The 14,569-nt window shown below is 37.4% G+C and overlaps 1 protein-coding gene across 2 annotated transcripts in view; it reads left to right on the forward strand.

The window, feature by feature from the left end:
- Nucleotides 1-245: 245 nt before the first annotated feature.
- Unr (cold shock domain-containing Unr) overlaps nt 246-14,569 on the forward strand; it is a 28,864-nt gene continuing 14,540 nt past the window's right edge. For both annotated transcript variants that reach the window (XM_028311311.1, XM_028311312.1), the window contains exons 1-11: nt 246-376; nt 708-1,182; nt 1,259-1,488; nt 2,866-3,045; nt 3,666-3,862; nt 6,746-6,953; nt 7,037-7,222; nt 9,764-9,915; nt 10,613-10,745; nt 11,905-12,087; nt 13,015-13,140. In XM_028311311.1, the coding sequence (XP_028167112.1) occupies nt 1,065-1,182; nt 1,259-1,488; nt 2,866-3,045; nt 3,666-3,862; nt 6,746-6,953; nt 7,037-7,222; nt 9,764-9,915; nt 10,613-10,745; nt 11,905-12,087; nt 13,015-13,140 (1,713 nt within the window). In that variant the 5' untranslated portion in view covers nt 246-376; nt 708-1,064. The remainder of the gene's footprint in view (nt 377-707; nt 1,183-1,258; nt 1,489-2,865; nt 3,046-3,665; nt 3,863-6,745; nt 6,954-7,036; nt 7,223-9,763; nt 9,916-10,612; nt 10,746-11,904; nt 12,088-13,014; nt 13,141-14,569) is intronic.

A 14,569-nucleotide genomic window follows, 5' to 3' on the forward strand; every position in this document is an offset into this window, starting at 1 on the left:
CAATGTTTCATTAGGCTGTAATAAAAATTTTACTTTTTAGAATTTGAGCAAATTAATCAAGGTACTTTAAATTTTGATGACTTAAATATTTAAAAACTACTACTTAATTTTTTAATACCCACAAAATAAATGGCCACTTTTCTATAGCCACAAAATAAGAGAAAAATCAAATCTTTACGATAGTCTCTCGCATTTCGACAAAAAAATAAGCACAAAATTTAAAAATTCATATTGTTACCGTAAGTGTAGGCCAGAATAAATTCAATATTTTCATAAACTTTTCACAAAATAATAATACAATTGTGTATGGCCGAATCAAAGTGATAATGTTGACATTCAATATGGCGGTATGTCGTCAGTGCTATGCTGTGTCGTGGTGAGATTTGTTAAATTTCATGGTTTTGTAACTATTAGTTTTGTAAAAATATATGGTTAAGTTCGTTAAAAAATGGTATCCAGTGCTTAATAATGTATTTGATACGCTGTTTGCCTTAATGGAAATAGTCAAACGAGTCTTTTAGAGCGTTATAATTTTTGCACATCGGTCGGTCAGGGCGGCCGATATCTACCTACTACATAGCAATATTAAAATGTAGAAGCATATTTCGAGGCAACGCTATGTTGCAATCGGTCGTTATTATACCTTTAATGCTTTAATTTTTACCCGTGTTTTCGTATGTCGATAATAATCACGGTGTCCGTTGCAGCTTGTGAGAGTCGGGTCAGGACGTATCAGACAGTAACCGCACACGATACACCCTCCCGAACCGATCTAATGCACCGCAGAGCTCCGATTCAGCAAGCATTGAAGACATCTGAGGATATATTTTATCATAGTCGTAGTTTTATTTTATGTTTCAACATTAGTGGTTTTGGTGTTTAAATTGTGACTGCAATCTATCTCAGTGGTGTTCTCTTGAACACAAAGACTAAAAAATGTGATTTGATTTAAAAATACTGCTGCTGTTTAGGAACTTGAACACCACGCGATTTTCTGTGATACTTATATTCATTAATAAAACTGAGATTTTCGACCTATATACAAGGAATACAGTCAAAAAGCAATGTCCAGTAATCCTCAGTGGAAAATGTTCCAACCGCCAGATTCCCACCCGTCTCCCCTGCAGGATATACTAGACCTCCAGCACTCAAACATGCAGGCAAAACAGGCCTACCGCAATGGTAAGTGCTGCTGCCGCCAGTGCTGTCCGCCACGCAGTCGCCTCCGCTCGGCGCTCACTCGGTCCTTGTGTTGCAGGCACCTTCAGCAGTGAGTACCCCAGCTCACCCAGGGACAACTTTAGCAACATGAGTAAGACGGGTGGTGGCAACCGATTCCCTCTCGGCAACTACAACCTGGATGGGTGCCCCATGGGTGACTCCGTCGGAGTATACTCATCTTCTGGCTCTACCAACAACTCCTCATCTCAATATGACTCCATGAACCACCCCCCTATAAGAGAGACCGGAATCATTGAAAAACTATTGGTGAGTGTATAAGTATGTACTTAAATATCTACATCTGTCTATGCAGTATGTCTTGTCACTGGTGTCCCAACCGTTTAGGCACAGTAATATGATATGATCAATTTTAATGTGTAACATTTAAGTGATTTGTGTCTACAAATTGATCACATCTACTTTATGTAGGTACTACAATAATGTTGCATTTTATTTTTTTCTCATTATTTTTAAGAAATCTAGATACTTGTCAGATTAAAGATAGGTAGATTATTAACTAGGGCAGGTGTCATCATTTTGTATGCACAAATCACATTAAAGTTAGGTTTTAACATTGTTTTATAACATATTTTTGATGATTTCCTGGTAATTTTTACTAATAATTACTTTGTATGAATTTGTAGTGAATGTAAAATTTTAAAAGCGAAACCACTTTTGACTGATTTTTTGCATTTAAAAGTGGTTTTGACTAATGAGTTTTGGCTGCAACATAGATTGTAAAAATTGGTAAAAATCACAAGTAACTCATGATTTTTCATACATATTTAGTCAGTCTATAACTTCTAAACCACTTTGATTTCAATGAGCTTTTGGTGCGATAAAATGTGCATTGTAATGAAAGAGATACCCTTTTAAGTTGCTATTGTTTTATCTACTATGCTAATGATATTTAAATTAATTAAAAATTTAGGTATCCTAGTTATGGTATGATTACATAATTTTTGTCCACGTAAATTAGTACGTCACACTGCCGCTGGAGGTCAGATAGCTGAGTCTCAGATGCTGCACCGAACAACAAGCCTAACATGTTTTATAGCAAGTGTCACGAGTTTTAAAATATGACCAATTTTAGTTATTGTAAAAATAACAGATTTTTGATAATGTCTGTATAACATTGTTTTGTATCACAGTTTTTTTTAAAGAGCTCTTTAACTTTTATTTATTTACTTTTATTTATTTGGTTTTAATTGATTGAATTTAATTTGATTTTTAATTTAATCACATTTTAATTGATTTAATTTAGTTTGATTTTTAATTTATTTATTAATTTTTTTAATTTGATTTGATTTAATTATAATATTGATATTATGTACATTGGAAAATAATAATCACTTGATAATGATTACTAACATTAGCTTTTAAGGTGTGTTTACTAACCACACTATGAACAACTCATTGTTCGAAATAAAAACTTTTTAATTTTTTTTATTTATTTATTTAACCACTTAAATTGGTTATCTCAAAACTCATGAAACTTTTCTATGGATATGTTAGACTTTTTCAGTGAATTTAACCTCCGCTATCGTATCAGCGTGATGTACTTTTTTTGGGACACCAGTAAAATTTTAAAAATAACTGTGTGTGTGTATCTGAAATGTAATCAAGATTATTGCTTTTTTCTAGCATTCATATGGATTCATACAGTGCTGTGAGAGGCAAGCGCGCTTGTTTTTTCACTTTAGTCAATTCAGTGGAAATATTGAACATCTTAAAATCGGAGACCCTGTGGAATTTGAAATGACATATGACCGGCGCACTGGGAAACCCATCGCATCCACAGTCACTAAGATTGCTCCTGAAGTGGTATGATTAATCTTAGATTGCATAGAGGTAAGCCAAAATATACAAATGTATATTTTGGCTTACCTCCTTTTTTTCAAAAGCTTTAGGCGCAGACCACCGACTTTTATAGTTTAGTTGGACAGTTAATCAGTATAGGCATGTATGGAAGTGCGCAAAATTTCGATTTCATACAAATTAGAATCGGGCCCAACTATCGACCGACAAAAGGTCGGTGGTCTGCGCCTAGGCTTAATATCACACTATACACGATGTTTGCATTCTTGCCCTATTTAAAGAGCTATTTATTTTACTGACACTAAACACAAATCAGTAAAAAAGCATTTGAAAAAAGCGAAACAGTGCCATATGAAAGACATACATTTTAAATATTTTTTATATGAAATCACGCGGCAGTGTGATAATCGCCTAAGTCAAAGAAAGTATAGATATTATAATGTTTTTTTTTATTTACCCGTAAATCTCTCCAGCTAAGCACAGTGTGACTCTAGAACGTGAACAGGCTAACAAATTCCCATGTAGAAGATAAGAAATAATGTATTAAGATAGTAATAAAAATAATAACATAATTTTGTGTTATTTTCTCAAACAATTATCTATTAAAATATTTATGTTTAAATAAGGTGCTGAGCGAAGCTCGCGTCACCGGTACGGTCACGACTGAGGTGAAAGGTGAAGGATCTGGAGATAATACAGGGAGAATTTCATATGAGAACCGCGGTGAATGTTTTTTCTTACCGTACACAAAAGATGATGTTGAGGGTAATGTGACATTACGCACTGGTGATGCTGTGAGCTTCCAGATAGCTACTAACCAAAGGTAAGTGCAGAAAATACTACATCGAGAGATGGAGTAAACGACCCAACTCCAGAAGGAAGGAGGCAGGGCAGGGCTTTTGCTACTGTTATGTATTGAATTACTGATACAGCTCTCATACAGTCACCCATTTGCTTTTTCTTGCGGCTGTTGTTTGGTATTCGAGTCAAGCATGTCAATATAAATGTGTGAATGAGCAAGCAGGTTCGGCACATGCGTAGCTCTGCCCTGCTCTCTTCCCGGGTTCCACTCCTGTAGCCGGGCAGGATGGCCAGTTTAATGAAACAATAACAATAATCAAATATTTTTTATGGGGGTTCCACATACAACTGAAACTCTATTTTTTTTTTTCATCAAACCCATACTTGTGGGGTATCTATGTATAGGTCTTTAAAAATGATATTGAGGTTTCTAATATAATTTTTTTCTAAACTGAATAGTTTGCACGAGAGGCGCTTCCAAAGTCGTAAAATGTGTCGTCCTCCCCCCCCCTGTAACTTCTAAAATAGGAAAATGACAAAATTAAAAAAAATATATGACATATAGCCTGACCAGGAACATAAAATCCCTGGCATAGAGGCGCGTCAATTGCATTTGATAGNTATAGCCTGACCAGGAACATAAAAACCCTGGCATAGTGGCGCATCAATTGCATTTGATAGTGCAACACTGAGTACAGTCGTACCTGTGTTAAATTAATAGGCTAACTTTATGTATCAGGATTCAGGATTACGGGCTAATTTGATATTTTCATAAATTAACGAAAAAATATTATTATAGGTAGGTAACCTGATTTAAATAAATTAAATGAAACCATCAATCGAGCTAGTAGAATTTATTTTATTATTCATCAATAATCAAATTCAGAACTTGAATATTCAACTGCAATATCTGCTCATGAATGCTTCAAACTCGGTACTTCTTTCCCAATTCCATAAAATTCAACACTTAGAAAGTGACAAATTTTTAAAAAATAGGTAGTTGAAACAAACCACTGCAAATTTTCATAGTGGACTGTACTATACGATAAACATGTCAGTCAATTTGACAACCTTTGTCGGAAACATTATTCAAAGAAAATATTGTCCGAACCTTTAGTATTTCTCTTCGTCAAATACTTTAACACATTGTGAACCACTTTTCTTTCACGACTATAAAAAGATTTTAGCAATTTAATTCATAAAACCAATTGCGCACATTTAAAATAAACTTTGTTTACACTTTGACAGCAATAGACTGACATGCAAGGTGACATATCAATGAAGTTTTCAGTTAGATGACCCACGCTGAACTGTCCCGCCAAACTCAATGACGGGGGGGCGTTACCATCGTTCAACTATATGGTTTCCTGCATGGCAAAAATCGGAACTAGCGATCCAGTATTGACGGTGGCGCCCCACTGTCAATGTCATGCATAGGACAGTTCAGTATTTTGGAACTATACTGTTGCCATTAAAAGAAATTAGTACCATTAGTTTTCCGCAACATGGCGAGGGTTTTTATGTTCCTGGTCGGGCTATACATTACTATGCAAACTTCCAACGAAAATTGTTTTGATCGAGATCTATAGTCCATTCAGCGTAAGATGGTGATTATGACAGTTCTATTTAGTGAGGCGCTCCTTATAAACCTAATCGATATTTTTTTAGAATCGAGAATATTTTCTATAGAAATCTAATCGCCTTTTATTTCTTTGGTTTTTAATCTTGATCAAAATTATATCTATGAATTTGAACTATCTGGAAATGGAATAAACGTGAATATTCTTAGTGGTACAAAATAAATCACAAAGAATTAAATATATGCATTTTATTCAATAAAACATCAAAATAACAATAACAAACAATACGTGGAGAAATCGCTTAAAACAAAACCGTCATCAAAGGCAAACGCACACGTACTGACTTAGCTTTGACCTGAGCCCCGATTACGCTAATTTTTAACGTCAACAATCCAGACACGCTTCTCGATTCTGCGATACGATTGGTCGTTCAACAGCGTACGTCAGCTGTTTTGACCAATCGTATCGCAGAATCAGAAACGCGTCTGGATTGTAGACGTTATAAAAGTTACCGTAATCGGGGCTCTGCCTGAGATAATAATCGTGATTCGATGGTAAGATGACCACCATGCCGATTACTGATTTATTGCGATTGTTTATGTCTCATCCCTATGAGCAAAAGTTCCGACTAACGCAGAAGCAATTGCTTTAATATTTTTTCTCAATTTTTACTAAATAATAAACTAATAAATAATTAGAAATTCTTGTTTAGGTTAATTGAGAAAGATTAGTGATTGATATTTTGGAAGGATGAAAACACACAAAAGTAATTGATTTTTACAACTCAATATTTTTATTCGTAGAAAGTTATAATCATAAAACAAAACGTTTTATCTGTCTAAATCACCATCATAAGTTGAATGAACTATAGTTAGTAGATTTTTTTTAAATAAATTTTAAAGTTACAACTCCTTTCCTCATGAACGCGTAGAGGTATTAAATTGAAATTCTTATCAAATACTCAGGTTTATAGTAGGTACCTTTAAAATGTAATAAAATCAAAGTTTTGTACGGAACCCTCGGTGCGCGAGTCCGACTCGCACTTGGCTGGTTTTCTTTCTTAAAAGGTTACAGCAAGTGCTTGGTGGGTATGTGCGCATTTCCCCTCAGCTCAGGTCCTCAATATTTCAGAAATGACGGGAGGAGCCTAGCCTAATACAATATTTTAATAAGAACTGTCAGATTTTGAGTAAAAGCCTCATAATTTACCTATGCGGGGCCACATAATATAAACAATAACGGAAATAATAAATACACGTATTTTTATTAAATTAGTATGTGAAATATAAAGCTATTAAATTATGAGAATGTTTTATTTGTTTTAGGGGAACTCTGGGCGCCTGCCACGTAAGGTTTGAAAATCCCGTTCATCCAGTCAAGTATCATGGCGTTGTCTGTTCTATGAAAGAAAATTTTGGATTCATTGAAAGAGCGGACGTGGTGAAAGAAATATTCTTTCATTATTCTGAAACTAAAACTAAGGAAGATTTAACTCTCGGAGATGACGTCGAGTTCATCATCCAGACTAGAAACGTAAGAACGGTTCGCAGCGCACGCGCAGCTCGTGTGTGGCTCGCGCGTGCAGCTCGTGACCGCGCGCGTGTGTGTGTGTGCAGGGCAAGGAGGTGGCGTGCAACATCACCAAGCTGCCCGGCGGCTCGGTGGTGTTCGAGGACGTCAGCCCCGAGGTCATGCGCGGCCAGGTGCTGAAGCCGCTGGAGCGCGGCGCCGCGCGCGCGCCGCAGAACGACCCGCTGCCCGGCCGCATCCGCTACCGCGCCGCCGACCACTCGGAGGTCGAGGTACTGTAACCGCTGCCCGCTGCCCGCTGCCCGCTAACTGTTAATGCTATTGCTGAAAATGGCAATGCCAGATTTTGTATGGAAGGTGGCGTCTTTTTTTTTTCGCGCGGCCATCGACCAAACTTTGTTTTTTGATTACAAAATAGTGGAATAAACCAAACTTACTACGGCATGTATACCTCTAAACTCAGTCTGAACTGAGTTACGAGCATTAGAAGTTTAATGATTTTCATACTAGATTTGCTTTTTGCCCGCAAGTTTTGTAAGAAATTGTAACAAAATATTGCGCTATTTTTTTATTGCGCTGATTCTGCTGCACACTGATGTCTGGATCCTTTAATGGATGGTATTGTTTGTTTACACATACAATGTCATTATTTTGTTGCAATTTCTTACAAAACTTGCGCGCAAACAGCAAATCTAGTATGAAAATCATCAAACTTCTGATGCTCGTAACTCATTTCAGACTGAGTTTAGAGGTATACATGTCATAGTAAGTTTGGTTTATTACACTATTTTGTAATCAAAAACCAAGGTTTGGTCGATGGCCGCGCGAAAAAAAAAAGACGCCAATTTCCGGCATTGTCTTTTATTATTACATCGCATTCGTTAGAATCCTATTTTTTACATTATCGTCAGAATTATCATTTTTAATTATTGACTTACTCTTACTAATTAGAAATCAGAAAGTTTGTATGGATGTCTTGATGTTTGTTGCTCTTTCAATTAAATCAGTTAAATCATTTTAATCTTCTGAGTTTTATTTTTATTTTCCACTCTCCCATATACGGATTGTATATGGACATTCTATCCTATTTTAGTTCCATTAATATTACTACTGTTAGGTGTTAATTAATATAAATCGATATCGATATTCATGTGAAAAGTAACGACATACATCACTAGCATGCACACATATTTATATTTACACACACAAATGACATCTCATTTTTGGTTTCGTTTGACAGCTCGTGATTGTTGCTCTATTCCGAAGGAATATTAACTTTATGNTGTAAGAAATTGTAACAAAATATTGCGCTATTTTTTTATTGCGCTGATTCTGCTGCACACTGATGTCTGGATCCTTTAATGGATGGTATTGTTTGTTTACACATACAATGTCATTATTTTGTTGCAATTTCTTACAAAACTTGCGCGCAAACAGCAAATCTAGTATGAAAATCATCAAACTTCTGATGCTCGTAACTCATTTCAGACTGAGTTTAGAGGTATACAATACATGTCATAGTAAGTTTGGTTTATTACACTATTTTGTAATAAAAAACCAAGGTTTGGTCGATGGCCGCGCGAAAAAAAAAAGACGCCAATTTCCGGCATTGTCTTTTATGGCAAGGATTTAATTGAACCCTCTTTATTTATTTATTAAAACCAACAAGATATTACATCATTTTAGACAATATTATATAGCCTGACCAGGAACATAAAAACCCTCGCCATATTGCGGAAAACTAATGGTACTAATTTCTTTTAATGGCAACAGTAACTAAAAACTTCATTGACATGTCACCTTGCATGTCAGTCTATTGTTGTCAAAGTGTAAACAAACTTTATTTTAAATGTGCGCAATTGATTTTGTGAATGAAATTGCTAAAATCTTTTTATAGTCGTGAAAGAAAAGTGGTTCACAATGTGTTAAAGTATTTGTCGAAGAGAAATACTAAGGGTTCGGACAATATTTTCATTGAAAATGTTTCCAATAAAGGTTGTCAAATTGACTGACATGTTTATCGTATAGTACAGTCCACTATGAAAATTAGCTGTGGTTTGTTTCAACTACCTATTTTAAAGTTTTTTGTCACTTTCTAAGTGTTGAATTTTATGGAATTGGGAAAGAAGTACCGAGTTTGAAGCGTTCATGAGCAGACATTGCAGTTGAATATTCAAGTTCTGAATTTGATTATTGATGAATAATAAAATAAATCCTACTAGCTCGATTGATGGTTTCATTTAATTTATTTAAACCAGGTTACCTATAATAATATTTTTTCGTTAATTTATGAAAATATCAAATTAGCCCGTAATCCTGAATCCTGATACATAAAGTTAGCCTATTAATTTAACACAGGTACGACTGTACTCAGTGTTGCACTATCAAATGCAATTGACGCGCCTCTATGCCAGGGTTTTTATGTTCCTGGTCAGGCTATACATGAAATATTTTGTAGGTACTTGTAATAGGTATGCAGAAGCACCTGTACAATGTCAACAAATTAAAAATTGATAGTTAGTAATATTGAGATCAATTTGCTGTAAAGTACAAACGATCAAGCAAAATTATATTAGTCGTAAAGGTCATATAATTACAGCTAAATGGTGACACTCGACGCCGTGTCAGTGACTAGGATGAGCTTAACGTCGCTAAACAATTTAAGAAACATTCACGTTTTTGCTGAACACCAATATCAAAATAAATCGCACATTTAATAATTACGGGCGATTGACTGAGATTTTAGTATATTACCGCGTGTGTTGAATCCGTATTGTCGATCGATGAGAGTAAGAGTGTGCGGGCGGGCGCAGGTGCCGTTCGGCGACAAGGACCAGTGCGGCGAGTTCACGCTGCGGCACGGCGACTGGGTGCAGTTCCAGGTGGCCACGGACCGGCGCGACCAGCTCAAGCGCGCCACCAACATCTCGCTGCTCGACGAGTCCTTCAACGTCTCCGGCGAGCGGTGCGTGCTGCGTGCTGCGTGCTGCGTGCTGCGTGCGCGTCTGTTGCGGGATGCGCGCCGTGATACAATCTTATCGATGTGTTACATTTAGACAAATGAAACGATTTTTTTAGAATGCGGCTTATCGCGTTACATCTATAAAATGATGCGATAAAATCTTTTCACAGCGCGCTTCCTTGGCCTACTGGCCATATCTGAACGCTTTGAAGCGTTGTCAATTTGACATAATAATTACTATTCTGACTCATTTGGGCATACTTTGTTTCTACAATATATCACAGACAGGGTGTTCGATACTGTTTTAACAAAGAATGTATTTTTTTAAAATGAAATAATATGAAAATACTGTGAATGTGAATTTAGCTAAAAATAGCAGATACACGGCTTAACAACAGAAACGCTTCAAATTCTACCTTTTCGGGCGTATTATACAAATATTATTTATTACATTTTCACTTCATCCAGGAATGATTTTCCATTTTTGTGAACAACTTGCATTTTTGATAAATGACCACAGCTTGGACATCAGTTTTTGAATGAAATACTTGACTGAATATCAACTGTTTTCGGTAGGGGTGTAATGAGATGCGCTTCAAGCAGCCAGCCTTTGGACGGCCAGCCAAGTAACGAGTTGATGCATTTCTTATTGTATCAGTTTTGAGAAGCATTGTGTTGTTTGACGGCGGGTTGTGTGCAGGCGCGAGCAGGGCGTGGTGTGCTCGCTGCGCGAGGGCTTCGGCTTCATCCGCTGCGTGGAGCGCGACCAGACCATGTTCTTCCACTTCGCGGAGGTGCTGCGCCTCGGCCACGAGCTCTCCGTGGGCGACGAGGTACGCACACACGCACCACACACGCACCACACACACACCACACACGCTCGCCACGTGGCAAGCCACTCCTTGTGACTCTGGAACTAGCTGTCAGCTGGCTGTTGAAACAGTAGTGCATTATTATTTCGTTATCCTTGACATCGCAGTCAGGTCAAGTAGGAGCGCGACCTGCGCGATTGATTAAGATTGGCACTATCCGTGCGACACGCTCATGCGAGCCGATTTCGTCCGTTAGTCTAACTTTTACGGTGGCTTTTACTGTATATTCAATAGACTGTAATTCTACTAACGTTATACCATAAAATCTGATTTTTATGTATGATATTTGGGTAATAATTAGAAGTATTTTCCCCAACAGCCAGACAGTTTTGACAGTTCCAACTCCTTGCCAGACAGATTTTTTAGGGTAGCTCCCAATAGGGTAGCCACCATGACCCAAACTTCATAATTCACCAACATTGTATCCTATATTGGGAGCATAGGCTAACAAACTTTCAGCTTTTATAAAATGACGTAGGTCTGGCGTTCACTAGCTCTTAGTCTAATAGATATGCATCCAATAGACTAATTTGACACCATTCGGAATCACAACTTTTTTAAAAAGACACTTCATTCCTAGCTTGTATTGCCAGGTATTGCCATACAATATCTATGGGAGAGTCAGGTTTTGACATTTTTAAAAAGTACGTCAATTGATTGATTGGTGGTGTCAATACGTCTATTCAACGATTGACATAATAAAAATTTTACATGTGGTAAATCTCATATTTGTACACGCGTAACTGTATGCGTGACACAATAAGGTGTACTGCTAGCATAATAAAATAAAGAGAAAATGTTTTAATGAATACAATTTTAAATAAACTTTTTTTTGGGGCGTAGAAAAATGTCAGGGGGCGACGTTAAAAAACGCGTAGGTGAATAAACTGTTAGGAATTGCCATTTAATTCATAGATTCAAAAATCCCAATCCCAAATAGTCCAACGGTCGATGAGAATCGGAATTAGCGGTCTTTAATCTGCATTGTCGGGTAATAAATTGTCTCCTCAAATTGTGAGATTTTGGATTGTAGGTATTTGAGATAGCGCACGAGCACGGTGACGGTGCAGACTTGCAGACAAGCGTGGAGCGTTGATGTCGGTCGATGCGCTGTGTGCAGGTGGAGTTCACCGTGGACCCGGTGAGCTCGTTCTCGAACATGAGCTCGCGGCAGTCGGCCATCCGCATCAAGCACCTGCCGGCGGGCTCCGTGAGCTTCGAGGCGCTGCTGGAGCGCGGCGTGCGCGGCGTGGTGACGCGCGAGCCGCCGCCCGCCAGCCCCACGCACTCGCACGAGCCCCAGGTGCGTGCCGACACCATCGCTGGCGGGTCATCATCACACACTCACATTTTTTTATATTGCCATGCTGCACGTGTTGTGAAACAGTGCATGTGCTACGATAAGGTAGAGAAACGAACGGTAACAAAACGGAATTTTGGAATTAACCACATAGATAGAATCGGTAGAAATAGTATAGCCCGACCAGAATCATAAAAAAACCCTGGTGTAGAGGCATTTTGTAGTGCAACATTTGAATTTAGTCATACCTGTGTGAATTTAAGGGGATCAAAATAGATGACAACCTGTAGGATTATTCAGGTCAAAAACAATAAATAAATGACTTGACAAGCGAGCTACTATCATTTAATTTTGTGAATAATCTTGACAGACGGACGGACGGACAGACAACAAAGTGATCCGTTAAGGGAGTCCTTTATTTTATAAGGGATGAGCAAACTATTACAAAACAACATAATAAAGATAAATACATGACAATAATAGTAATGTAGCCCACAACGCTATCCTCAGTTTCAGTTTATATCAAACGTAGGTATTCGATATCGAGTGCGTCAAAAAAGTATGAAGATTTTAGATCTTGAAAGTATCCGCTAGGGACGCTGTACAATCCGTCAGACATTTAATGTCATTTTTTACGCAGTCGATATCGAATACGTTTGATGTACTCTCACACTAAAATACTTCAATCAGCCATAAGCCCCCTGCTGCTGTTTTGCTTCAAATATACATTGAATATAAAACACTAAATATTAGATATTCTTTTATCACCACTTCGTCATGCAAGTATCATTCAAATAAATACTGCGCAGCTGCAAAGCGGTAGCGGAAAGTAAAAACTAATGCGAGCACGTGGCAATTTCGCCTCTATAGGAAAGTTGTGAAAAGTTTAAAACTGTGCACAAACTAAGGTGATATATGGTTTCGAAATAGGAATCCAACGGACTCATCACGTGTCAGATCAACGGAGCCAAGAAGTCCATCCCGTTCTCCGCCAAGAAGTGCGAGTCCAAGATGAGCCCGCGCCTCGGCGACAAGGTCGTGTTCGACGTCTACCAGGTGAGCTTTAGCAAAACTGCTTGTGCCCAATGGGGATGTTGCCTGGGTCAAAAAGCAAGAGTTTTAATTAGTCCGTCAGTTAACTTATCAAAAAATACTCTACACGTATTTTTCACTTTTTCAAACTAATGAAAATTTAAAGAGATAAAGCGCCCCAAAGTTCATAAGAAGAGGCCCGTGACGTCAACGCTTGCTTAAAAATGCCGCACGTTGTGACGTCGTGCGCAACTTCAACGCACCATAACTATGTAATTANTCAAATGTAGTCCTTGAACTGTTGTATAACATATATTTTTTTCAACTATTTCTGTCCAGCAGTAAAAGAGGAGTAGGCTTTACAAAATGACCATTTCACGCGGATTGAGGACACTAATCGCCTTAAGTGTTCGCGTCGATCTGTGCAGTATGCTATTAAACGTTTTGTTACAACCGGGTCCCACAATAACAGGGCGAGAACGGGGCGAAAACGTATCACTACGGCACGAGAAGACCGAATTTTACTGAGAGAGTCTTTGAAAAATCGGAAAAAAATTTCTTCCGACCTCGCTGCTGAGTTATCATCTGAAATTAATAAGCCAATTTCTGCAAGAACAACTCGCAGAAGACTCCACGAAGCTGGACTTAAGGGCTGTAAAGCCAGAAAGAAGCCATGGCTCTCAGAAAAGAACAAAAAAGCTCGTTACGAGTGGGCTTTAAAATACCAAACTTTTACTGAGGAAGATTGGAAAAATATTGTGTGGTCAGATGAATCAAACTTTGAGGTAAGTTAGCCAATATCATGTAATATTAATACGCGCCAAAGGACAATGTTCATTTCTGGCCTGGCGTGGACAAGCTGCTAATGAAAATATGAATTTGCCAAAAATTTTTAATCAATTTTTAAAGTATTCACTTAGTGTAACTTTGTATCAATTTGCCTTTATAAAAATCCATTTTAAATAGTACTTTAAGTGATAATTACAACTTCCTGTCTTTAACACTCAATTCAGTGTTGCCAAAATGAATCTTATCGGTAAGAATCGATTCATATCGATTGTTTCTCGACTATGACAACAAGTAGTATTTTTTTAAATACGTATTCATTAAAATGACATTTATAAAGGTTTTTAATATTCCAATAACACTACCAAAAATATTTAAATAACTAAATGAAACCTTATTTCACACACACCTTATTATACACCTTATTTCGAGTCATCAAAAAATACTATCGATTTTTATATCGATTATTTTTATTCATCACCACATTATTAGCATGGCAACACTGAAAATATTGTCACAGCTGTTATCTGTCATTCGCTTTGTTTTGTATTTTTCATCGTGAGTGTTNAAAAATACTCTACACGTATTTTTCACTTTTTCAAACTAATGAAAATTTAAAGAGATAAAGCGCCCCAAAGTTCATAAGAAGAGGCCCGTGACGTCAACG

This window comes from Ostrinia furnacalis, unplaced genomic scaffold (genome assembly GCF_004193835.3).
Source record: "Ostrinia furnacalis isolate ACB-3 unplaced genomic scaffold, ASM419383v2 OfSCF3271, whole genome shotgun sequence".
Taxonomy (NCBI): domain Eukaryota; kingdom Metazoa; phylum Arthropoda; class Insecta; order Lepidoptera; family Crambidae; genus Ostrinia; species Ostrinia furnacalis.